Genomic DNA, 24250 nt, shown 5'->3' on the forward strand with positions numbered 1-24250 from the left:
GATGTTCTGTACAGGTTGTGAAGCTCTAAAAGGAATGGACTGCTTCAGACTCTCTTTCATAGAAGACTACTCAAGTCCTAGCTTGATTGGTTTGTTTTGCCTTAGGAGAAGTTTTTAAATTAGTGAGTTTTAACTTCAGTGAAATGTTAGGAATAAGAACAATGAGTTCTGATTCAAGTTGATGTGTTGAAAACAGGAAAAATTGGAAAGCATAAGGATCTGAGAGACTTTGATCAGAAAGACCCTTTTGTGATGGCTAAATGACTGGATGCGAGCATCTCCAAAACATCAGGCATGTCTGTTGGGGTGGTCCTGGTACGCAGTGGCTAGAACCTACAAAAGTGAGCAGAGAAAGGGAACCGAACCAGAAAAGCTTCAGAGGATTTGTGAAGACCATGCCTTAATGGGTCTAAGATGTTTTGGTCAAATAAGGAAGGATAAAAGGAAGAAGGCATTTATGGATTATTGGTGTGCTAATGTATGTTCAGATTGACTATTTATCCATAAGTTTAGGTTGTACTGTCAACAGTTGTGTCTGTACTGAGCATTATTTTACAGTGAAGCAGAGTGTAATTGTGTTGCATTGTACATGTTTGAGTAAAATGAATATTTTTGGATATCCCAATACTAATGTAGAAAATATTTAGATTATTTCATAGTACTTTCCACAAAATCAGTAGTAAACAAGCATGCACACATGGTATAATAACCATCTGTTTTTATACCATGGTATACCATAATGCAAGTTACCACCAAAGTATGCTACCCACGTTAGCACACCGGGGGCGAAAAATAATTAGCCTATTGAGGTAACATAATTTTATGGTACTGAATTGGATCAACCCACACTAGTTCCATGTTGAAGAACTCTTTATTACAGAACTACTCCTCAATATGCATTTTCTGTACTTCAGGTCAAACCTGGGCACATAGTTCACCACTTTTTTAATAATTATTGTTTTTAAGTAATTACAAACACACAATTTAAAATGAATTAAACACTGAACATTTTTAACAATAAAATAAAATAGTCCTAAATAAATCAATGCTGTATTGATAAATCAGTCTTGTCACAAATTCCAGGTGCAGAATATTTAATGCATACCTATTTTTTTGTTATCTTATTACTTTGATGTACAATCAAGCCCAAGACTAGAGATTTCTGAACTTTGTTGGGGCAGTGGTGACAGGGTTGTGGGTTTAATTCTCAGGTTCACCAAGTTGCCACAGTTGAGCAACTGAGCAAAGCCCACTCTGGGCACATTTGGTCACAATATCTCTCTCTGTCTCTCTCACTCTGTGTCTCTCTTTGTCTCTGTCTCTCTCTTTCTATATATATATATATATCTCTGTCTGTTTGTGTGTCTGTGCATGCGTGTGTGTGTATCTGTGTGCCTGTGTCTTGTCTGTGTGTGCGTGTCTGTGTGTGCATGTCTGTTTGTGCGTGTCTGTGTCTTTGTACATGCCTCTGCGTGTCTGTGCCTGTGCGTGTCTGTTCCTGTGCCTGTGCGTGTCTGTGCCTGTGCGTGTCTGTGCCTGTGCGTGTCTGTGCCTGTGCGTGTCTGTTCCTGTGCCTGTGTGTGTCTGTGCCTGTGTCTTGTCTGTGCCTGTGTCTTGTCTTTGCCTGTGTCTTGTCTTTGCCTGTGCGTGTCTTTGCCTGTGCGTGTCTTTGCCTGTGCGTGTCTTTGCCTGTGCGTGTCTTTGCCTGTGCGTGTCTGTGTCTGTTTGTGTCTAGCTTACAGCACATATTCTGTACTTCAGGTCATGTCCAGATGTGCAACTCCAAGTACAGTAAAAATAAAATTAGGATTAACTCCACTCTACTTTTAACTGAGAATATATTGTAAATTTTCTTAAAATTAAAAACGAGACAGGAGTGTTGTTTGGTGATAATTGTCACAGTGTTACTCTGTGAGGGTCTGTTCTGTGGTGGTGGTGGTGGTTAGCTGAGGAAGAAACTAGTAGTTATGTCTTATCCTACTGTATACCCTGTGGAGCTCCTCGTCAGCTGAAGTGACTGAGGTAGATGTAAACAAGGCTGTAACACCTGCTAGCAGCACATGAGACAACAATGTCTACAAGCAGCAGAGTGTCATTACATGCTGTGTGGATTGACTTTAGGTAGTTGAGCTGAGTGATGCTCTGCGAGTCTCTACACGGGCAGCTCTTTCGTGTGTTTCCACACAGTTTAAGCCACTCCCTGTAGCCTTGCTGCTGCTGGTTCAGAGTTAACCAGTAAACTCATATTCCTATTTATTAACCAGTTTAAACAAGCAGCAGTGCTGTAAGCAGAACACTGGATAAAAGTGGATCATTGGATTCATTTTTGTAGTTTATAACAGGGCTGGGAATCACAGGGTATCTCACACTTCAATATTATCATGATTCCCATAACTCTGTGATACTCTACGGCATCTGTGTTACTGAAGAGAATATAGTACTACTAAATAAACAAATACCAGGAATTATTCACAGTATTTGACAACCAATATTCTTCACTGCAGATATATCTGATATGTTTAATTTATGTGTAGTAATGAAAAAATCCTGTAAAATATGGAATTGTCTTTTACTTGGCAGTTAAATGTTGCATCCTGTATTGAACCGATGCGGAACATGATTTGTTCCAGATTTCCTAAATGTCCAATACACAAAAACATCAACACTAAATCTACCAGTAATGATCAGATGCACAGTTCTTCATACTCCAAACATATGTCAATATTATATGGCGATTTAAAGAACAATCACACAAGTGGATTAACAGTAACTAAATAAATAAATGTGGTAAGAGAAAACATTTATTCTTTAATATATATATAGATTTCCTAGGTTAAAATTTTTTGCAAAGCCTTTTGTATATTTGTGTCAAAATGTTTATATTTTTAAGGAATACCATGTTCAGTGATCATGACATAAATTCTATTGTTTGTGTAGTTTAACTGTTTGGATCACCTGACTTCCTGTCAAGTCATTAGTCAGGGTTTGCTGGGTTCAAAGAATATCCCTATAGTTATGCAGTTCTCAATTTCTTTCATTTCTACTTTAAGAGTTCGTTGTGGCACATTGTTGCAACAGATTTCATTTAAAATAAAACACACCACTGCTGTAGGGACCCTGCCCCACAGGAGTTGAGCCATGGTGAGGATCCACGCTAGGCATCCCTTATTTTTATTTCTGAAAGGTGGAAACTTTACATATAAGTAACATGATCTTATTGAAGGAGTAAACTGAGCTGTAAACAATATAGAAATAATGTGAATGTCCCTAAATTCCAGCTGTAGCATTGGTTTCATGAATTTAGTGTTTCAAAGTTTACAGTGCAGTAAAGTCAAGAATAACAAGTTCTTTCTGTCTTTTAGGGGAGTAAGGAGCGATATCACTGGCAGACACAAAATGTCAAAGTCAGCGGGGTGGACGACATGGTCCTTCTCTCCAAGATTAACGAAGATGCCATCACAGATAACCTAAAGAAGCGATACATGGATGACTACATTTTTGTATCCTTTTACCTATGTGCATACCTGTATCACATATGTGCCTTCAAGGTTTACTTTCTAATTGTCCAACAGTTCATCAGTGAAGGAAGCTCATTCTGAACTTTCTGAAAATGAGCTTCCTTTACTGATTTCCTTTTTAAAAACGTATTATTTATTATTATTTCTGTACAGTTCCATGTGTACTGTCTGGTTTTGAATACTTTTCTGAAATGTTATGGCAAAAACATAAAAAAATTGCACAGGTCTGTAGTGTACTTCTAGATGGAAAGATTACTGTAGATGTATACATGAGTTATGAACTTCTTGACCACCCACCGCCAGACGTACATTGGTCCTGTGCTGATCTCTGTTAACCCTTTCAAACAGTTGCCATATTTCACAGATCGTGAAGTAGAACTCTATCAAGGAGCCGTGAGTAGCACTGTCTTTCTTACGTTGGTTACTTATGTTAGGATGTATGATTTTAAGAGAAATCTTTATATTTACATGATTTTGTGGCTCTTTACACTGTGAAATGATTCCTCACACATCTTCACACATCTCATTTACAAAAATAGTTTTCTTTTAAGCAAGTTCTATAAGAAACCAAATGTGGTTCTTCTGCTCATCCCACATCATCTTATGATCTTTAAAGGGTTGTAGATTGAAAGGACTAGGCTGAAATGTAAGACTTACGTCTACAGGATAACTTAATCAGGGCTGGACTCATTTGGCAAAGGCAGAGTGGTGGTGTTGCATGTCAGCACTTGTTGCAGTGTGCTCTGAAGCTGCCTGGAGTTCAAGTATATCAGTGGGGCTAAATCTGAGGGTTTTTTGATGACTAAAGTACTAGCAGCATTTTCTCTCAAGCCTTCAGCGAGGGAAGGCAGTCAGACAGTTTGCTCCTTTAAACATACTGCTTTGAACCAGCACATAGTTTCTACACTGTAAAAGTATAAGTTCCTTGAAGAACTGTGAAGGAACCTCCAGGAGCCTTTAGGGAACATTTTCTTTTCTTAAAAAAAGTAGTTTCTCCAAAGTTTTAAATTAAACCCAGTGAAGTTCCGGAAGACTATAATAAAGTATAAAACCAGCATATATGTAAGACTTTCTTTTCTTTTCTTTTTTTTTTTTATAATTGTATTTCTAATTTTTCCCATTTTTCTCCCCGATTTACACGGCCAATTACCCAACCCACTCATTAGGACTCCCCCTATCACTAGTAATGCCCCAACACAGCAGGAGGGCAAAGACTAACAGCTTCCTCCGATACATGTGAAGCCGAGCAGCCAGCATGTTTGGAGGAAAGCGCAGCGGCTCGTTTCTGATACATCAGCTCACAGACACCCTGTGTTGCGGACATCACCCTAGAAGTGATGTGGGGAGAGAGCGCCAACTACCCATCCGGAGGGAGCAGGCCCAATTGTGCTCCCTTTGAGCGCCGGCAGAGCTCCCGATCATAGTGGCAGCGCTTTAGACCGCTGGACCACTCGGTGCCCCCTTTTCTTTTCTTTTCTTTTTCTTTTTCTTTTTTTTCTATTCATTCTGATTTTACAGATCTTAAGCCAGCAACCAGTTTAGTTCCGTGCTAAGTTTTCTTTGTCTTTCCATCAGTAAATTTTATTATTTAAATCTGTCCATTTTAAAAGGCTCAGTATGAGAATCCTCCACATATCTATGCTTTGGCTGACAACATGTACCGCAACATGATGATTGATGCTGAAAACCAGTGTGTCATCATCAGGTCAGGATCATTTAACCTCTGTTATATGTTTCTTTTTGTGTTCTAATAAGACTAATCCATTATGCATGAATATGTGTATGAAATGTGTGTGAATATATTTTACAGTGGAGAGAGTGGAGCAGGAAAGACTGTGGCAGCAAAGTACATCATGAGCTATATTTCGAAAGTCTCGGGAGGTGGACCAAAAGTCCAGGTAAGAAGTGTTTCAGTTCTCCCACAGTGAAAATTGAATTTGAATGGAGTTTGAATGGAAATGACATACACTTCATATAACCCATGTTTATATATGAATGCAAATTATATGAATAATAGTAACCACTGGAGATAATGATATAGAAGTAGATGTAAATATACTATACTGACTATTCTCCCTTTTGGAAGAAATTTGTTCTTTAAAAAAAAAAAAAAAGTGCTTTATTTAAGTTTAGATTTCTTTACTTATAAAGGCACTTAAAATATCTTACAACAGTAAATAATTTACTGATTTCTCTCAAAATGTGCAAATGGCCAAATATTGTTATTTGTTGGAAGGGCTCAAATGTTTAAAATTACTTTGCTTAATATTATAATTTAATGTTAAGCTCTTCAATATCAAACTGGTCACAATGATGATGTGTTGACAGAAACAGAAGTAATACCATAAACCACAATAAATTCAACTCTTAACTTAATATTTGTCTTGTGCAGTCTAATTTGAAGTGTTTTAAGTGTTTGATTAAAACAATATGAACAGCTTGTATACAGTAAATATTGTACATCCAATGTTAAAATGCTTCTTTAATTTGTGCCTGTGAGTTTTTGTTAGTTATTTGACTTTAAGAAGTTCAATAGTGGAAAACTGATACATTACAGTTTCAAAATTTACATATTGCAGTTTTATCAGTAAGTACATTGATACTAATCTAAAACTGTCATCAAATCATATTAGAAAATTACATTGTCTAATATCATTTATCAATATGTTTAGTTAAAGAGTTTCCTTGTTGGTCACTAGACATAATTATGTACAGTTTGGGACATGGCTTGTAGATTCATTTTAGTGTATTAAGGATGTTTATTTCTAAGAAATATAGAAAAATCTGAACTTCCGTCCGAGTTACTGCTCATATATTTAACTTGATTTGTCATGTTACCTGAGGTGTTTTCTTTCTTTCTTCCTTTTTCAGCATGTGAAAGACATCATCCTTCAGTCTAACCCCCTGCTTGAAGCCTTTGGGAATGCTAAAACCGTGCGCAACAACAACTCAAGTCGCTTTGTAAGTCAAGCTGCTAAATCCTTATTATTTAGAAGAAAGATTCATGTAGACAACTTCAAATTTCTTTCACAAATTAAATACAAGCAGTGAACATTAATAACTTTAGGTCTAATAAATGTATGAATTATTGTCATGATTTTATGTTAATTGTTTGGTCAGTGTGGTTAGTTATGTTAGCATATTTTATATTTGCCTTCTGGGCATATTATTCTCGCAGTGGACGTATTTAATGCATTCCAGTCCTGAAACCTTTAGGCTAGGAGTTACAGGAACACTGTCTCTGAGCGTGTGCAGGCTTGTCGGTGTTGCTGGCCTGTTTTTTAGTCTGTGTCTGGTCACAGGGTGTGAACTGTGGGGTTGTGAAAGTTGTGTTATAGCAGTTATACACTGTTGTACATGGTAATCGAGGAAAGTGTACAATGGTGCTACCTCTACTACCGCTGTTCTTAGACCTCAGGCTATTATCTCAACATACACTGTGTGTTTTATACCTCAGGGCAAATACTTCGAGATCCAGTTCAGCAGGGGGGGAGAGCCCGATGGCGGAAAAATCTCCAACTTCCTGTTGGAGAAATCCAGGGTAGTGTCTCAAAACCACGGCGAGAGAAATTTCCATATATACTACCAGGTACAGTTATAATTCTGGCTCATTTCCAAACAGAGATGACTATCAATGTAAATTTCCTTACAGAATTATTTTTGCCCCTGTTAAAGAAGTAAAAATACATCTGGCAGCTTGATCTGCCCTAAAAAAAAGCGAGAAAATTTACATCATCATCATCATTTGACATCATCAAGTGCTTTGAAGAGTTGTGTGGGACAAAAGTAGGCAATTTTTTTTACATTACCAAAATATATTATCAATAAGAGATTATTTAATTTAACAAATAGTGAAAAACCAATGGTTCTATTGCTATTTATTTACTCATGAGCCATTAACCACCAGAGTACAGTGTGTTTTTAAAAAAAATATTCTAAGCTGAACAGAGGGACCTTTAAAACAGGTGAAAATTGCATTTTATGGCCACTGTGAAAAAGAGTAAATTATCTGTCAGCTTGATCTTGATAAAAAGGCGAGAAAACCTTATCTTTCCTGAGAGAAAAAACTCAAAAATGCATCCTAACAAATTCTTAATCTGTTTAACCTTAGAATCTGTGCATCTAAAATGTGTTTTAACATTTAAGAAAAATGTTATTTATAATTTATAACTAGAAATTATGTAAAATAAGATGTAAAGCATGGTGTGTTGTTTCAATTCTAAGTACCTAAGTTAAATAAAACCAGTTAAACACCTTGTTGAAATGAAAAATCATTGTTTACAGTATACAGTAAATATTGTATCCTCTGTGTTAAAGGGCTTTTTTCATGTGTGACCATATGTATGCATATATTTCAGTCATATAAATAGATAAAGTGATGATAAACCGGTTAAACAGGTTGATATTTTAACACAAGGCACTTTTATAGCTTTACAGTTTCACTGTTTACAGTATGCAGAAAATAATATACATCCTGTGTGAAAATGCTTTTACTGTTCACATAATTAAAGTTTTACATTTCACACAATGCAGTTGTGTAAAGTGATGTTGAACTAACACTGCAATCAAATACAGTTAGTTGTTTTCTGCATACTGTAAACAATTATTTTGCCAGTTTCACCTATAGAAAATGCCTTGTGGTAAAATAACAAACTGTTTAACTGGTTTAACATCACATCTATTCATATGACTGCAATATATGAATTGGGAAATTGTAATTATTGAAATTATTATAGTATGAAGTAAGATTGAAGTTATCAAAAAGAAACATGAAAGTTGGACATGTCAGTTTGCAGTGGTATTTAGTTGGAAGATAAAAGTTACCAGGATCAATTCCATGGCCAGCTACGTCGCCAGACCTGTACCTGATTGAATATGTGCGGAATGCTATTTGACATGATTTAATGCATTTTACTACTCCATAGCTCAATAAGTATCTCCCATGTCAGTCTAAAGTTTTTTGTAATTAATTGTTCCTAGTAACCTTTACCTTCCTTCCAAATAGTTTTGCAATCTGACACTTCTTTCTGGGTACAACTGAACCCTGTTTGCTGTTGAGTGAGTTCAGTGTATGTTGCCTGATATTATCGTTTATCAAACATTTTAGCACCTCAAAAATTAGATTCCTTGTTGGCCCAAATATTTCAGTATTATTATATTGGTTGGGTAGATCTGAGGCAGCAAGCATTTCAAAACCCTTGGTCATCCAACAACATAGTGTTCATCCAAGAGTTCAAACTGGGGGAAAAGGTAAATGTTATTGGATAAACAGCTAGAACAGGTAAAGTGGTGTATTTTGCTGTCTGGTGCCGAGAGGAGGGTGGTTTGTAAGGCAAATCTTAGGAGATTACAGGACTGTTGCACAGCTTGGTTTGCAATATGCTATCATCAAACATCCAAAACTGTAATTAGATGCCACCTCTGTGCAAACAAACTGTTTTGAAGGCTAGCCAGGATAAAGCTTCTGTCACTGTCAAACCTCACAATCACACACATGCTCAACTCCACTTTAGGGTTTTTATAGAAACAAGCTCTTTGCTAAAATGCGATTTAAAAATGTCCTTTTTTTCAGCCAATGTAGAAAGAGCTTAATGACCGAATAGAGGATATGTGTTCACCTCTTCCTGGAGATTGTTAAATCTACCAGTAAGACAAGGGGAATACCCCAGATACATTTTACAAAGTAAAGCTTCCCAAACTATGTGGTTACATATTTAAATATCTATAGGATATTTATTATCTCAAGGAAAAAGTGCCACAAGTTTTTTGTATATGTATATGTGTTCTACCTCATCCAACATTATTGACTCTGTGTTGTTATCTTGGCAATAGTAGGATGCAGGATGCATATGATGAGTTTAGTGCAAGGATGTCAGTAAGTTTTTATGTTTTTTCTCAAAAGAACATCAAGACAGCAGTATAAAGGGGGTTTGGGGATAATGGGTATTTTCCAAATAGTCAGATGGACAACGTCTCTAATAGGGGTGTGACGGTACAGAAAATTCACGGTTCAGTTCACACTTTAATATAAACCTTGATATAAGTTGGTGGAAAAAATAAAGAGACTGGGTATTCTGCATAGCCTCATCTTTATTAACTTCATAATAACAATGGATTTTCATTATAACCATGTTTTTTTTGTTGTTTTTTTGTTTTTTGGGGGATGGAATGTTGTAACAGGGCTCAAGCTCTTTTATTAAATGCTTGAAAACAGGGTTCTCTCCTACTTTCCCCATGAGAGGCTCCATCTTTTGGATCTTACTGGAACAAACAAACAATGAGCATGTTTGTGGAACTTTATTAATAACAAAAACAACAGCATTACTTTAACTGCTCAAACTACTAATATTTGTTCCTAAGCATATTACTGGATGCATTTCAACGTTTGAGTTTTTGTTTTAAGAAATATCAGCATTAGATTGTTCTTGTTGATTAGATCATTTTGTACTGTATTATAATATCAGAGAGAGAGAGAGAGAGAGAGAGAGAGACAACGAGAACGACAGAGAGAAAACAAGAGAGAGCGAGCGAGAGAGGAGGAGAGAGAAAGAGAGAGAACGAGCGCCTAACCCTGCGTTTACACTGGAAAGTGACAGGCGACCATTCATTTTCTATGGCAGCGCAGCGATGGTTGTGGACAGTTTGAATGATCTGCATTTCTGTGTGCACTCTCTGCTTGTGTGCTCCAGCTTCCAGTCAGAGCTAAACTTCTAAGCTTAGGATAGCTCAGTAGCGAGTTGCTAATAGCTACACTTTCCAGGTTACGTTAATTGGTACCCCCGTACCGTGATGTCTCTAAACATGATATGAAATCAAAAGACTACTGTTTCCTAGCAAGATAATTATTTTTCATTTGACACGAGGGACTTTCTATAGAACAGCAGCCATATAGGTATTTGCTATTTATGTTTCTGTGAATAGAATTTAATGAATGTGAATTTAATTTGGAAAAATTCAGTTATGGTTAATGTGGTCCTTCCACCCAATGTCTAACTCACTCCTACCCCCTTGCAATCTACATAACAAAGAATTAGACCTGTTATATCAGATGACTTGTTATAATTTGGCTTTCATAGACAATACCTAATATTCTTTAGGTACTAATTTGCCTATATGTGTCCTTTAGCTGTTAACAGGGGCTTCCAAAGAGCAGCGAGAGAACTTGGGGATTACCACTCCAGATTACTATGTCTACATGAACCAGTCAGGCACTTACACTGTGGAGGATGTGGATGACAAGAAGGAATTCTCAGAAACTATGGTGGGTTTTAAATGAGCAAAACCTTTTAATTCGACACTGATTGTGTTTTGTTATTTTGAGACCACTCTAATGGTATTTTTCTCCTGACCTTTTTCTTTATATTTTAAGAATGCTATGTCAGTCATAGGTCTGTCTGTAGAAGAGAAGGACACTGTGCTGCAGATTGTCGCTGGCATCCTTCATCTTGGTAACATCACTTTCAGAGAGGAGGGAAACTACGCTGTGGTGGAGAGCGAAGACTGTAAGTTTTGGGCTTTAGCATCAGTTAACCATCTGACAGTCTCAACTTTTAGGGACCTAATTTAGAACCTCTCAGTGTGGAATATAGAGAGCCAGCTACTTTTTGGTCAAGATATTTATGAGGAGAAGGGAACATAAACTGTTGAGATGAACGTTTTGTTTTACAGTTTTGACAATCTTGTGTTGTGCTCTATTTAGTTTAAAAGGACATAAAAAGAACTAGTTTTACAAAATAATTACAAAATAATCCTTTCTTTATTTAAATACTCAGAGCTAGATGAGAGTGCAATGTGCACTTACAGTTCATATAAAAGTATCATTTGAATGATCAGTTAATCACACAAACTGCACAAAGAATACAAATCAGATAATGCATATGTGGAGGGTTTGAAGACAGTGATAATCACAACACATTTGCCTACAGTTTTTTCTGTTGTTCTGTGAATAGGGAGGGTCTCTGAGCAAGCATTGAGCACTGAGCACTGAGCTTTGTACGTACGCTCTGTTAACTTTAATTTCTTGTGCAGTTCTCGCCTTCCCATCCTATCTGCTGGGTATTGCTCAAGACGGCCTGAAGAAGAAACTGACGAGCCGTGTCATGGACAGTAAATGGGGGGGCAAGACTGAGAGCATATCTGTCACACTGAACACAGAGCAGGCCACTTTCACACGGGATGCCCTTTCCAAAGCTCTTTACGCCCGACTCTTTGACTACCTCGTAGACGTAAGTGTGCTGCTACAAATCAGTGTGTGTCGTACATTTGTCACATGTTAGAGGCACCAGATTAACATTAGGACACTTCCTGTGTCTGATCGTCTACACAAATTATTATTTTTCTGGTAATGTGTTTGACATGAGTTTAAAAGTTGAAATGCTCAGATTATTAAACATGCCTGTTTACATCCCTGTTATTTTGCCTCAGAATAAACAGTAAGAAATAACATTTTCTGCTTTTATTGGTTTATGGCCTGCTGTAACAAGGATTCAAGGATTTCAAGGATTCAAGGAGATTTTATTGTCATTCGCATCTTATGTGGTACATGAGGTGGAACGAAATTGTGATCTCACGATCCAGTTTACACCCAGGAGCTGTTATTAAATAGATATATAGATAAAAGTACAATAAAGGAATACAATAAAAATAGAATATACAAAATAGTTAAAGATAAATACCCCAAATGAAATAAATAGAAAGAGTAGACAGGTTGCAACAAGTCCAGAGTGCAAATGTGCTATAGCAGCATGAAATGAATTAGAGCAGTAGAAAATAAAGTGTCTCAGTGCGGGTAAAGTGACCGTGTTTGTGCAGTAATTGTCCTTGTGTGTCAGTGCAGTGTGTTGTTAAGTGGAGTTTAAGAGTCTTACAGCTTCCGGAATGAAGCTGTTTCTCAGTCTGGTTGTTTTGCACTTGATGCTCCGCAGCCTCCGTCCTGAGGGAAGCGGGACAAAAAGTGCATGTGCTGGGTGGGTGGGATCCTTCCTGATGCAGGTGGCCCTCTTCCTGCATCTGGAGGTGTAGATGTCCATGGTGCTGGGGAAGCTGACTCCAACAATCCTCTGTGCAGCCTTCACCACCCTCTGCAGAGCTTTCCTGTCTGCAGCAGAGCAGCTTCCATGCCACACGTTGATGCTGGAGCACACGACGCTCTCCACCACACATCTGTAGAAGGAGGTGAGGACTGCGCTCCCTAGTCCAGCTCGTCTCAGCCTCCTGAGGAAGTAGAGCCGCTGATGTGCCTTCCTGACCAGAGTGGAGGTGTTGTTGCTCCAGGTGAGGTTGCTGCTCAGGTGCACCCCTAAGTACCTGTAGCTGTCGACCACTTCCACCGCAGATCCTCCAATGTGCAGGGGGAGGTGGGCATGCTGGCCTCTTCTGAAGTCCACAATCATCTCCTTCGTCTTCTTTACGTTGATGCAGAGGTTGTTCTCTCTGCACCAACCCTCCAGGTGTTCCACCTCCTGCCTGTAGCTGGACTCATCTCTGTTTGTGATGCATCCAACCACTGCTGTGTCGTCTGCAAACTTCACAATATGACAGCCTGGATGGAGAGGTGAGCAGTCATATGTGAGCAGTGTGAACAGGAGGGGGCTCAGCACACAGCCCTGAGGGGAGCCAGTGCTGAGGATTATAGTGGGGGAGGAGATGTTGTGAATTCTCACAGACTGCGGCCTGTTGGTCAGGAAGTCTAGGATCCAGTTGCACAGCGAAGAGCTCAGTCCTAGTGAGGAGAGTTTATTTATCAGGGTCTGTGGAATCATGGTGTTGAAAGCGGATGTGAAGTCCACAAAGAGCATACGGACGTAGGAATCCTTCTGCTCCAGGTGGGTGAGGGCAGTGTGGACCACGGAGGAGATGGCATCCTCTGTGGATCGGTTCTTCCTGTATGCATACTGGTGTGGATCCACAGTGACGTTGATGGTGGCTTTGATGTGGGTCTGAACCAGTCTTTCAAAGCACTTTGTGACTATCGGAGTGAGGGCCACTGGCCGGTAGTCATTCAGACCTGTCACTGCGGAGCTCTTGGGGACTGGGATGATGGTGGCGGTCTTCAGGCAAGTGGGGACAGCTGCCTGGATGAGGGACGCGTTGAAAATGTCGGCCAGGACGTCCGAGAGCTGGTCTGCACAGTCTCTTAGCACCCGTCCGGGGATGTTGTCCGGGCCAGCAGCTTTTCGGGGGTTGATCCTTCTCAGCGTTCTCCTTACTTCTGCTGGTGTCACGCTGAGGGGCTCCTCTCCTGGTGAGTGTGGGAGTCTGGTGCTGGGGGGGGTGTCAGGATTCTCAAAGCGGGCGTAGAACTTGTTGAGAGCCTCAGGCAGGGATGGGTCTTTGGAGCTTTGTGCAGCGTTGGATTTGTAGTCCGTGATGCACTTGATGCCCCTCCACATGCTCTGTGGATCCTGGGAGGAAAAGTGTCCCTGGATTTTCTGAGCATATGCAGCTTTTGCCCTCTTAACTCCAACAGTCAGCTCTCTTCTAGCCCTTCTGAGTTCGTCTGGGTCTCCAGACCTGAAGGCAGCATCCCTGGCTTTCAACAGAGAACGCACCTCTGCGTTCAGCCAGGGCTTCTGGTTGGGGTAGCAAGTCACAGTCTTGGTGGTAGTGACATCCTCAGTGCACTTGCTGATGTACCCAAGAACAGCAGATGTGTATTCCTCCAGATCCAGCTCCCCCTCACACTCAGCAGCATCCCTGAAGACCTGCCAGTCTGTGCAGCCGAAGCAGTCCTGCAGCACAGCGTCGCCGTCACTGGGCCACACAGTGATGGTCTTCTGTGTGGGTTTGGAGCGTCGTAGCGGGGGGTGGTATGCGGGGACCAGCATGATGGAGATGTGGTCTGAAAGCCCGAGGTGGGGGCGCGGGAATGCCCTGTAAGCGTCTTTCACGGAGGAATAAACGCAGTCTAACGTATTATTACCTCGCGTTGGGATGTTCACGTGTTGGTAAAACCTCGGCAGCGTGTTCTTCAGTTCTACGTGGTTAAAATCCCCCGCTACCACGTAGAACGCGTCCGGATGCTTGTTTTGAAGCGAGCTGATGTTGTCATGGAGCTCCTTCAGCGCGTTGTTAGCATTAGCATCCGGTGCTATGTAAACAGCAATCACGAACACCGCCGAAAACTCACGAGGCAGATAGTGAGGGCGACACTTCACAGTCAGCTGTTCTGTCGCCTCGGAGCAGTGGCTGTTTACCAACACGCAGTTTGTGCACCAACCTTTGTTTATGTAGACGCACAAACCGCCCCCCCCCACGGGATTTTCCAGATAAAAGGCTGCGGTCCGCTCGGAAGAGCTGCCGGCCGGCGAGCTGGAAGGCTGAGTCCGGCATGGTCTGGTTCAGCCAGGTTTCCGTGAGACAAATCACAGCGCAGTTCCTCATCTCCTCAGAAACATTCATCCTCAGCCGCAGCAGGTCCAGTTTGTTATCCAAAGCGCGGACATTAGACAGGAAAAGCGACGGAATCGGGGGCCGGTTAGCATTAGCCTTTGCTAATAAACAAAAGCACAAATGTTGCTGTGCTCCTGATGTGCATGCAGTGATAATATAGCAAGTTAGCTTTTAGCATTTCCCTCCCTTGCTTACGCAGTTTTTTTTTTTCCTATCTGATCTGAGTTTACCTCCAGATTGCTTGTCAGTGTTTAAGATTCACTGTATATCACCTCCATATACTAAACTCTCATAACCCCTTAACAGGCCAGCATTTTTGTGCCTAGTATTACACACCTAAATCTTGAAGATTTTTATTCAGGCATTACATAAAAATGTTCCATGTTGGATAATTCTAAGGAATTCTAATGTAATGTAAGGAAATCTGATATTTTAAAAATATAATGAATATCTGAATATAATTAATTTTTTATAATGAATTTTCCTGAATACAAATCAAACATTTCATTTCCTCCAAACCTTTTTTTGTTACAGTCGTCTAGTTTTTATGGCTATTTCCAAACATTCCAAAGCAGAATTTGGGTTTGATTCCTGTCACTGATCTGAAAGTATTAGGTTGGGTAGAGAGTGGACAGACAGCTTATCAAAGTGTCCTGTATGAGATTTCAAAGCCCTTAAAGTTTCAGAATGTAAATAAGTTTTTTTACTGCAGAGGAAAAGGGTTTTGTATCACCTACACCTGTAGCCTGTATACAATCAAGGCGTTTTTTACCTATGCTAAAATAGAGTTTAAAATGCCAGGTCAACTTATTCTTTTGGCATTCTAATAATTGTTCTGTTACAGTTTAACATGTTTTTTTGTAAGTGTTCTTAAAATCTACTAAAAGTTAATTTGTGTACATTTAAAGGCGATCAACAAAGCCATGCAGAAGGACCATGAGGAATTCAACATTGGTGTGCTGGACATCTACGGCTTTGAAATCTTCCAGGTAAAAATACTCCCTGAACTTTACACTGTTCATGTGCATATATATATATAAATAAAGATCTAATCTTGCCATTGTCTTTTTGTGTTTACCTGTCTCACATGCAGCAAAATGGATTTGAGCAGTTCTGCATAAACTTTGTGAACGAGAAGCTTCAGCAGATTTTTATTGAGCTCACCTTGAAGGCTGAGCAGGTCAGCACAACAGCCCCTCTTTTTCTTTTAGAATGACGCACTGTACTTTGTGTTTTTAAGAACAGTATTGTAATGGTTTCTCTATGTTGCTTTTACAGGAAGAGTACGTACAAGAAGGAATCAAATGGACACCCATTGAGTATTTCAACAACAAAGTAGTGTGTGACTTAATAGAGTCTAAAATGGTGAGTGTCCAAGTTGCCATGTGTTTGAAAAGATTGTACGAATTGTGGAAAAATTGTCACCATACAAATCAGGGGATATACCTCACAATTAAAGTATTTTTTTTTTCTTTTTAACAAGAATCCTGTGGGTATTATGAGCATCTTGGATGATGTGTGCGCAACCATGCATGCCAAAGGTGAAGGTGCAGACCAGACCCTGCTTCAGAAACTTCAGGCTCAGATCAGCACTCATGAGCACTTTAATAGCTGGAACAAGGGCTTTATAGTGCATCATTATGCAGGCAAGGTAAGAGGCACTTAGTGTACTTAATGTACACTTAATGATTAAAAAGATGCAATATGCATAGATTGCTGCAAACTCAAATTCACAAATATAAAGTTTACTTCAATTCCAACAATATTGTCTTGGTAACATGTTTAACTTGACTCAAGAGCAGGGTTGCCAGGTCCAACCCAAATTCAGTCTAAAACCCGCCCTTCAGAAGCTTAAAATATATGTCTCTCTCACTTTTAAAGCAAATGGCAAAACAACTAAGAGTGTACAGCTTAGTATTGTGATTATAAGGGATTACTTATCAATATTGCTGTTTATCTTAGTCATTAATAATATTGTAACATTAGTGTTTTATTAGTTATTTTATAGCAGTTTTAAATCCCAGTCAAGAACATTTAATAGTAACATAATTAGCAAAAAACTAATTTGCCCCTCCTGAACTCTCTTCTCTCCTCTTTAACTTTTTTTCCATCACCTAGTGATTTCTGGTTAAATTGTGATTTTTTTTAAATTATTTTTATATTATTATTATTTTTTTAATTAATTTTAATTATATATTTTTTTCTCATAAATGTTAAAATTTAAATAACATTATGAATTAAAATGTGTATGAATATATAAATATGTTTACAGAAATTGAAAACCTGACATTTAAGCACTTTTAAAGCACATTGTTGTGCCATAAGTATAACTCATGCCATAGAGGATTAATCGTTACATCATTTTTAAAAATAATAGACCAATAGAATTAAACTTGAAGGTAAATTAAAGATGACTCCTCAGCTTAAAACACAAGTGGCAAGTTATGACTAGAGAACAGACCTGAAAAAAGAAATGTCCTACAGTAGGATTGCAACCATAAACTTCATTGCACTGGTTTGGATTTACATCCCTCTGCTGACAGTATGGGGTAAGTGCAGCCCTTCGAGTTCAGGATGCAAGAAATTAAATGAACTGTCACACAAAAATTATAAATGGACTATTAGAAATATCCCAACATTACTCAGAAGATTTTTATTGTTTAATTCTAGTTGCTTCATTTTGTTCGGTTTCTTACAAAAATGAATTTAGTTGCAGCTTTACATAAATTAAACCTTTGTGGACTTTAGGACGTTCATGTGACCTTACAGTATCACATGTGATATCACAAGTTTGTAGTTTAAATTAATGTTTTAATCATTCTTTTAAACTGTGGTACTAATATAGTGGCACAAAATGCTACCAGACAATTACCTTGATAAGTTTGAGGTTTACCAGAATTACTGTGAACAATCCACAAACCGTGCATGTGGCCATTCTTTATAACAGACCCTTGTGCTTTTGTGTCCTAATACCAATTTATTTAGTAATATTAACTATTTTTTGAGTATTAGATATGTAGTATTGATAAAAGTGGGAATGCTAAATACACTCAGAACTGGTTGGTTTCTGTGTGGTTATGATGGTTACTGTTGTGCCACACTGCAATGTGAAACAAGGGAGGGAGCTACTCCCATCTGGAATGATAGTAGATAAAATATTAAGTAGTGATGCAAGTGCCTCAGCAACGGGGAACTTGCTGGCTAAGTAATTTCCACTTTACCACTTCCTGTTAGAACAAAATGGATTGGTACATTTATGATACATGTTTTGTGTACTAGCCAGCCAAACCCAAACTATTAAGAGTAGCATAAAGTAGTCAGTTGGGACATGGCCCCTGCATAAAATACATGTGGAATTAAAATGTTATTAAAGGAAAACGGGACCAAGGGTGAACATATTTTCCTGAAGTATGCCCTTGTACATGATCTGGGCAGAGCCCAATGCAAAATAAAAAATACAGAAAAGCTTAGAGGACTATCTTTAACTTGTTTACTTCCTAGCAATGTTAGCAAAGTAGAAAATTAAACATTGAGCATGATTTAATTTAACCTCTAACGAAAACCTTACTATGTACTTTTATAGCGCTGTCAATTTTACAACTAAGTAAGGTGAGAGTTTATATAAAACATTTTACTAAACCATTCTTTTATTTTGTTAAATGCTTAGCAGCTAGACAGATACTTTTAATTGTAAGTCAATGTTAAATGTATTTTGTTTAAGTTCTTATTTGACTGGGTTTTTTGCTAAATTAACAAAATTCTTGTTTGTGTAATTATAGTACAATAAAGTCACTCGAGAAATGAATTATAACAGACAATAAATACATAAATAAATAAATTAAACATATCCAGTAGTCTCCACATTAATGCTGCTGTCTGAATCTGTATTCCCTGCAATTATTTGTCTTTAGACTCATCAAATAATCCTGACTGAAAATGGTTTGTAATGTGCGGTGCATTAGGTAATCCTACCATTAATGATCCATGCTTTTCTATAGGTCTCATATAATGTGAGTGGCTTTTGTGAGAGGAACAGAGATGTGCTCTTCAATGATATCATAGAGCTGATGCAAAGCAGTGAATTGTAAGTATGACTATATGTTGTTGTTAAATATATACATTGCCCTGCTTTGCCATACACACATCAACCAGTCTGTTTGAATAGAATTTAGTTTTTTTATTTTTTGTGCGTTGTTGTGCAGTACATGGAGATTGTGATTCGAATCCCTTTCATGTAGCTTGCTATCAGCTACCAGAGCCCCAAGATAGCACAATTGGCCTTGCACTCTCTGGGTGGGTAGATGGCGCGCTCTTTCCTCACATCACTCCAAAGGGTCATGTCGATCAATACAAGGCATCTGTGAGCTGATGTATTGGAACGGATTCACTGCGCTTTCCTCCGAGCGCGGTGGCTACTCATCGATGCTACATCTGCAGCAGTGGGAAGAGGCGGTGGCTGACTTCACATGTATCGGAGGAGGCATGTGCTAGTCTTCACCCTCCTGGTGTTGGGGCATCACTAGTAATAGGGGGAGTCCTAATGAGTGGATCAAGTAATTGGCCTTGTAAATTGGGGGAAAAAATAGAAATAAAATTATATATATATATAAAAAAACCTTTACTATTAAAAGTTCTTTATTCTCTATTTAAAATGTGGCAATTTATAGAACCAGAGTTGGTATTCTGCGCCATCTTTCAAATAATCATCATTGGAACAGCCTTCATTTTTAAATTTCATGGTAATGTACCATAGTAAATCTGTTTAAATGCTTTTTTTGTGAAAACAGTGGTTTTATCCAAGACCTTTTCCCAGAGAATCTGGAGGCTGAGAAAAAGGGCCGCCCCACAACAGCAGGTGCCAAGATCAAGGTACAGGAATTACTATAGAAGACATCAATGAAATGGGTGTAAACCTGCAAAATAAAAAAAACACTTAAATTCCTTCTGTTCTGACCCTTACAGAAACAGGCTAATACCCTGGTGCAGACGCTGATGAAGTGCACCCCTCACTACATTCGCTGCATCAAACCCAACGAGACCAAGAAGTCACGTGACTGGGAGGAGAGCCGTGCGAAACACCAGGTGGAATACCTGGGACTCAGGGAGAACATCAGAGTACGCAGAGCTGGATATGCCTTCCGCCGTGTCTTCAAGAAGTTCTTGCATAGGTGAGCCCAAAGACCACATGTAACCATTAGTAACAGAAGTTAATAATCCAGAAAGTCATAATACTCTAAATGCACTCCAAATATCTCCATATATCCAGGACTGAAGTAAAAAAATATATACTGGACAGACATATAATCTGTCTCTAGTAGATATATAATGGGAAATGAGAACAGTGTGAACTTTTCTTTTGCTGAAAACAGCAAAAAAGTATGACCCTAATGTGATAAGTAGAGGGTTATATGGCACAATATTTCAGGGTATAATATTGTTCACAATATTCTAAAATGTTGGTGATATTATTGCGTACAATACGATATGGCACACCCCTACTCCAGGCACATCCCACAGGTCAGTGCATTGTTGTTTAGATTCCACGAAGACATGGCAAAAGTGAGTTAGTTAAATGTTAATTGAGTGTATATAAGGTATCTATAATGGACCATACAATTAATGTGTTATTAAAGTGTTTAATTTTGAAGACACACTCCAGGGAAATGACTTTACAGAAAAGATTATAAATAATTTGCTAATTTTGTGATCTATCATCTAATGTATTAGACAATTCGTCTGTAGTGTCGTTTTGAGCAGGGTAAGGAATGGACATTTATGACTGAATCAATGCACATGTTTTAGAACCTGAAGTTTATGTTTGGAGAAAGAGATAGATAGTTTTGTGAAGAAAAAAATATATAATAATTTAGAAATATAATTTATACCATTGGCATGAATGTTGTCATCACTGCAAAGTAAATAGATACAGTCCCTTTCAGAATATATAGCACCATGTGGGCTGTTTTGTGTGAGTGAAAATTCATAAAATGCATTTATGATGGTAATTTCTGTTTAGGTATTCTGTCAGCTCCATTAACCTCATTGCTCTAGTGCAAACTTTCAGACAACAAAAATGTCCAAACTGATTTTCCAAAACTAGGTTTGATACATTAGTTAACACTTTAAGCACAATGGATAATTAAATTACAACCATGTCATTGGTTGATATTGGCTGATATTAATAAAAGTAATGTAACACACAGGTATGCAATCCTGACCAAAGAGACATGGCCGCAGTGGCGTGGAGATGAAAAGCAGGGCGTCCTTCACCTGTTAAGGTCTGTCAACATGGACTCAGACCAGTACCAGCTGGGCAAAAGCAAGATCTTCATCAAGGCCCCAGAATCTGTGAGAGCACTTTGATTATATGTTTATTTTCTAAATACACTTAAACTTACTCTGCTTACTGTATTATTTTGCAATGAGCTGTCAGTTTTCTGCTCTGCATGTGTCTGAGAGTATTTTTTACCTCAAAAGAATCTTTGTAAATGCTCCTAATTTGAGCCATGTCCTCCTTCAGTGCTCCCATTAAGTGTTTTCCCCAAACGGTTTATTTTAGTCTTGGGCAAATTGAATTACTCTGCAGTTTGGCAAAATGAGTGCATACCCGAGGCCTTGTACAATTACAACATTAGGAGGTAATTCAGTGTTGCAGTGTGGAGCAAAGGAATCTGTGGTTCCTCTCAGTAGCTAATATTGTGAAACCTTGTCCTAATCAAAGAAAGGATCAGTTTGATTTTTTTGTCATAATAAATTCTTGATTTTTAGAAGGCGTAATTATAAAGAGTATTTCGGACAGAACTGGATTTTATTTCAGAGTTATGTTTTGTTTGATTTTGTGAATTTAAATTAATTACATTATTGACATGAATCATACACTATATGAATATAAGCCCAATAATGCTGATATTACCTTGATATTACCCATTGTATTTTCTTTATTCTTAGCAATAAAAGCCCATTAGCGTGAATTACTTTTCTTTGAAAAGTTGTTTTACTTTATTTGTTTGTTTGTTTATTTAGGATACGTAAGCCTTTTTGTATTCCAATACCAGTGTTTTTTTAAGAATTAATAGTTCATTACTTTTTCAAAGTAACATGTAAATGTGTTACATTGTCATTGTGTCAGTGGTATAAAATTAAAAGTAACTATAAGTTGTAGTTTATATCAATCATCAGACTATGATATATTTTAATGGAACCCAAACATCCTGGCAAACTCCTTGCCTAGCATTTGTACTGTATAATAAGCTTTGTGTTTTACTCACCGTCACCTACTGTCTCCTCTGTAGTTGTTCCTTCTGGAAGAGATGAGGGAGAGGAAGTATAACGGGTATGCTCGGGTCATTCAGCAAGCCTGGCGCAAGCATATTGCTGTTCGCAAATATGTCCGCATGCGAGAGGAGGGTAAGTATGTTTCTTCATTAATCACAGAGAACCTGTGTGGAGTCTTTGGAGCTTGGATGTAAAATCAGACTATAAAACTGAGGTCGTGTCTGCTTTAGCCTCTGACATCCTGTTGAACAAGAAGGAACGGCGGAGGAACAGCCTAAACCGCAACTTCATGGGCGACTACATTGGCACTGACAATCGTCCTGAGATCCGTCAGTTTGTGGGCCGAAGAGAAAGGATTGAGTTTGCTGACGTAGTACTCAAATATGATCGTCGGTTTAAGGTACGCACAGAATGGAGAGATAAACCACATTGATTGTTTTTTTTTTTTAGGCTTTAGCATAGTGGCTTCATAATAATCCAAAGATCTAACGCACTAACGTTTTCTGTGTTGTTAGACTGTCAAGCGTGACCTCATCTTGACCTCCAAGTTCCTGTACTTGATTGGCCGGGAAAAGGTGAAGCAGGGTCCTGACAAGGGGCAGATTCGGGAGGTGCTCAAGCGACAGATTCAGGTGGAGAAAATTCAGTCTGTCTCTCTGAGGTATGCTTTAAATAACTTTTTTTAATCAAGAATATGTTTATACAAAAATTAAGCTCATCACATTGTTTAAAATGTATAGTGATTATACTACCCCAAATCAGACACAGTTGGGACAGAATGGAAAAAGCAGTGTTTTCTTACATTGGCTTACATATAATTGCAGACAGTATTGTTTTATTTGTTGTTTAATTGTTTTATTTAAGTTACCATTAGCTGCAATTGCAGTAGCTGCAATTCAGTATAATATTCCTTGTTGATCTAACTTAATTAAATTTATTTTGTTAACATGCTTCCATTAATGCATTTCAGTCCTATAAAATGCTCCAAATTTGTTAGGTATCTTGGGTTCATGTTGTCTGCAATGTGAGGAAATTCAATGTCGATGTAAAAACCCTGCACTTTTGATTTGCATTTTCCATACTATCCCTACTTCTTCTGATTAAGGGCTGTACATGAATGTCAAAAAATAATACATAGAACCATGTCATATATTGATGTTCTTATACAAATGCCATTTGAGTTTGTTCCACAACTTCATTTGTTTTCTCTTCCTTTCCCCTCAGCACTCTGCAGGATGATTTCTTCATTCTGCACGAGGAGCAGTATGACAGTGTACTGGAATCTATCTTTAAAACAGAGTTTCTGAGTCTGCTGTACAAACGCTATGAGGAGAAGACACAAAGGAAGCTTCCACTAAAGTTCAACAACTTGTAATTTGACTTTTATTACTCTTTCTCAGTACCTTTTTGCTAAACTTGTTTTTCTTGTTTTGGTGAAATATATCCCTTTCTTATGGATAGGGAAATATTATAATCCCAACTTATTTGAGAAATAGTTATGTACTCATCAGGCAGTTTAATAGGAAGAATAGGACCTCATTTTACTCTCAAAACAGTTCTTTTTTTGTGTCATGGTGCATTGTTATGCTATGTGTGCCCATTGAGTGATCCATTGAGTGTCGTCAAACCAAGCTTTGCCATTTTTCAAGCTTTCTGCTGGTTAATATTGATATTACTTCAAGCTGTAGACCATATCTGCTTCTCAAAACATTTCATAATAAGTGTATAATTTCATTTAATGGAGATTTAATGGGGATTGTATTTAATTGATATTTCTGTCTTTTTCAGACTTGAATTTAAGGTGAAGAAAGGAGGCTGGGGTCCATTTGCTTCTTCTGGTTCTCGGCAGGTTCAGTTTCAGACTGGTCAGGGAGAAAGCGCAATCCTTAAACCCAGCAGCAAGACACTTATTGTTAGCATTGGTCCAGGCCTTCCCAAGAATTCACGTGAGTATTTTACTCATTTATTGGACATCTAGAAATTAAAATATCTATCAGCTCTAAATCGTATCGGCTGATTTTTAACCAAAGTACTTAATAGATGATTTAGAAATATTTCTATAGTTA

General features: G+C 38.2%; 1 protein-coding gene across 1 annotated transcript in view; it reads left to right on the forward strand.

Annotated features, from left to right (window-relative positions):
* Nucleotides 1-24250, forward strand: part of myo1eb (myosin IEb) — a 31142-nt gene that overhangs the window by 2873 nt on the left and 4019 nt on the right. Inside the window, exons 2-23 of the mRNA XM_007235978.4 lie at nt 3363-3500; nt 3822-3911; nt 5129-5223; nt 5329-5416; nt 6390-6479; nt 6976-7107; nt 10645-10779; nt 10888-11020; nt 11547-11743; nt 15818-15898; nt 16003-16089; nt 16188-16274; nt 16393-16560; nt 18908-18993; nt 19697-19778; nt 19872-20077; nt 21113-21257; nt 22202-22316; nt 22415-22584; nt 22700-22845; nt 23409-23555; nt 23973-24130. Of these exons, the coding sequence (XP_007236040.2) occupies nt 3363-3500; nt 3822-3911; nt 5129-5223; nt 5329-5416; nt 6390-6479; nt 6976-7107; nt 10645-10779; nt 10888-11020; nt 11547-11743; nt 15818-15898; nt 16003-16089; nt 16188-16274; nt 16393-16560; nt 18908-18993; nt 19697-19778; nt 19872-20077; nt 21113-21257; nt 22202-22316; nt 22415-22584; nt 22700-22845; nt 23409-23555; nt 23973-24130 (2776 nt within the window). The remainder of the gene's footprint in view (nt 1-3362; nt 3501-3821; nt 3912-5128; nt 5224-5328; nt 5417-6389; nt 6480-6975; nt 7108-10644; nt 10780-10887; nt 11021-11546; nt 11744-15817; nt 15899-16002; nt 16090-16187; nt 16275-16392; nt 16561-18907; nt 18994-19696; nt 19779-19871; nt 20078-21112; nt 21258-22201; nt 22317-22414; nt 22585-22699; nt 22846-23408; nt 23556-23972; nt 24131-24250) is intronic.

Source organism: Astyanax mexicanus, chromosome 6 (genome assembly GCF_023375975.1).
Source record: "Astyanax mexicanus isolate ESR-SI-001 chromosome 6, AstMex3_surface, whole genome shotgun sequence".
Lineage (NCBI taxonomy): Eukaryota > Metazoa > Chordata > Actinopteri > Characiformes > Acestrorhamphidae > Astyanax > Astyanax mexicanus.